This window comes from Protobothrops mucrosquamatus, unplaced genomic scaffold (assembly GCF_001527695.2).
Source record: "Protobothrops mucrosquamatus isolate PMUCROS unplaced genomic scaffold, P.Mucros_1.0 scaffold481, whole genome shotgun sequence".
Classification (NCBI taxonomy): domain Eukaryota; kingdom Metazoa; phylum Chordata; class Lepidosauria; order Squamata; family Viperidae; genus Protobothrops; species Protobothrops mucrosquamatus.
The window spans coordinates 510,948-513,420 of record NW_015386801.1 but is presented as its reverse complement, the minus strand read 5'-3'; the positions used below and the strand labels follow the sequence as shown (position 1 = coordinate 513,420).

The window sequence follows — 2,473 nt, the reverse complement described above, 5'->3', positions numbered from 1 at the left end:
AATCTCTGCTAGAGTTACAGACCTCTGGCAGAAGGAGGACATGTCCTCCTTTTTATCCTCCTTTTCTCCATCTGTGAGGCATAGCCTTAAAATCAAATAGGTGTAGCCTAGCATACCTGGAATGCATAAGCAGAATCTTGTCAAAAATGAACAGGAACCTCTTCCCATGGTCCCAACGTCTTTCCTTACCCGTGACATAGAGGTGCGCATAGCAGGTAGCTTTGCCCACTTTGTTGGCAATAACACTTTTATAAACTCCAGCATGGGCGTGACTGACAGAGCTGAAGACCAAACGGTGTACATCCTTATCTGCAAAGAGGAAAGAAAGATGGAGAGGTGAAGGGGGGAAAGGGACACAGAATGAGATTGTAATATTTGTAGGAATTGGTTACAAAAAGCTTTAGGAGCAGGCAGCCAACGTAACAGATACAGAGAGACGGTAGGAAAATACTGCTGAGGAAATAGTATGAAGACTATACAGGCAAGCTGGCAAGAAAGGAGTATTTCCAGGGCTATTTTAAGAGCATTCTTCCTTACAAATTTGGAAGCTGAACCATAGAGTCAGGTGATAACAGAGCTGTGAGTTAAGTTACTCGGCCAGCTATCCCTCATCCAATCCTGAAGCAAGTTGTAGCAGTAACAAACTCAGGCAATTAATTTTGAGTGCCATGAATAGGAGCAAAAAATAAAAATAATAAAAAAATAAGGATACTTCCACATTCATCACCACTTCCATTCTTCATCCCTCAAAAGTAGCTTGAACCTTACCTGTGGTCATTTTCACTGTGGCCAGTTCTTCATATTTACAAAGCACCATTAACCAGTCAACATTCCCTCCAACTGACCAATCAGAGAATAGCATTCGTCAGTCCTCCAACCCCCTCGCATCTGTTTTTATTTTCTGTTGTATACAGTTTGGTTTGAGTTTGGAAGTCATTAGTCAAAATGTATAAACTGACTAGAACTTTCCTTCCTATTAGCAGGGAATGCTGCATATGACGGAGGTACAACTAAGATTGAAAATCTAGACCAGTGTTTCTTAACCTTGGCAACTTGAAGATGCATGGACTTCAATTCCCAGAATTCCCCAGTACAATTTTTATATGGTGAGTGCCATTCTGGTAAAATAGTAAATTTCTATTATGAGAAAAAACATAGCATATGCAAGATTGTGACCAACTTGGAAAGCTAGAGGACTAAATGTTAAAGAATTATTTAATCAATTAATTGATGAACTAGAAGGAAGGAAAATAGATATTTGCTATATTTGTGCAATAAGAGAAATAAGTAGGATGTAATAGATATGAATGAATCAATATGAATCTTGTAAAATAGAGCTGATGGATATATATGCAGGAAAGTTAAGGCATAGATTTAATTATGAATGAAGGAGCTAAATTATATCAGGTGATATGAACTGGTATCACCTAATGTTGGGGAGATGCATATAAAAATAGGGATTCATAGGTTGGGGATAATTGTTTGTTAAACTCCACTGATAATTAAAGGTGTGCAATATTTAGATTCACGTAGACCAGGTTAATCTGAATCTAGCGTGGGCACCCTAACTATAATTGGATGCTCTAAAGCAGTGGTTCTTAACCTGGGCGGTACCGCCCCCCAGGGGGCGATTTCATTTTTCAGGGGGGCGATGGAATGAAAAGGGGCGGCGTGGGGGCGATGGAATGAAAAGGGGGCGATAGAGGGTGATGGAGCAAGATGTTTTGGGGACACCTTTGAGCCTTCCCCTGCAGCTCCGAGCGTCCTCCGCCATTTGTAGAGAGAGACAGAGAGAGGCACTTGTGCTTCTCTCTCTCTTTCTCTCTCATGCAGATTTGCCCCCTCGCAGGGCTCCTGATTGGCCCTGTGCCCAGGCGCCCCACCCTCTGGGAGAAGCACGGCCAGGAAGTCCCTTTCCCTGGCTGGCCCCATCCGAGGTACACGTGGTCGGGGAACCACATGGGGAAGCCTGGAATCCCCGCTGGGAGCAGCCAGCCAGAGCCTCTGCTGAGCAGGCCAGCCTTCCCGCAAGCCACGGCCCTGAGAGAGAGCAGCCCCTGCAATCTCCAGCCGCGGGACCATTGGCCCAGCTGGCTGGGAAGGCGCACCAGAGTCCCGGCTGCTTTGTCAGCGAAGATTGTGAGATGAGAAGAAGATGGGGGGGAGAAAGGGAGGGAGAGGAAAGAGAGAGGAAGAGGGGAAAGAGAAAAAGAGAGAAAGAGAGAGGAAAGAGAGAGAGAGAGGAAGCGCAAGTGCCTCTCCCTCTCTCCTCACCTGGAGAAAGGGGGGAGGGAGGGAGAGGAAAGAGAGAGGGAGAGGGGAAAGAGAGAGAGAGAGAGAGAGGAAGCGCAAGTGCCTCTCTCTTCCTCTCTCTTTCTCCTCACCTGGAGAAAGGGGGGAGGGAGGGAGAGGAAAGAGAGAGGGAGAGGGGAAAGAGAGAGAGAGAGAGAGGGGAAGCGCAAGTGCCTCTCTC

The 2,473-nt window shown here is 46.0% G+C and overlaps 1 protein-coding gene across 1 annotated transcript in view; it reads right to left on the bottom strand.

The window, feature by feature from the left end:
- Nucleotides 1–2,473, bottom strand: part of SPEG (striated muscle enriched protein kinase) — a gene marked incomplete at its 3' end in the record, with an annotated part of 116,691 nt that overhangs the window by 21,584 nt on the left and 92,634 nt on the right. The window contains 1 exon segment of the mRNA XM_029284274.1: nt 190–309. Within this exon segment, the coding sequence (XP_029140107.1) occupies nt 190–309 (120 nt within the window).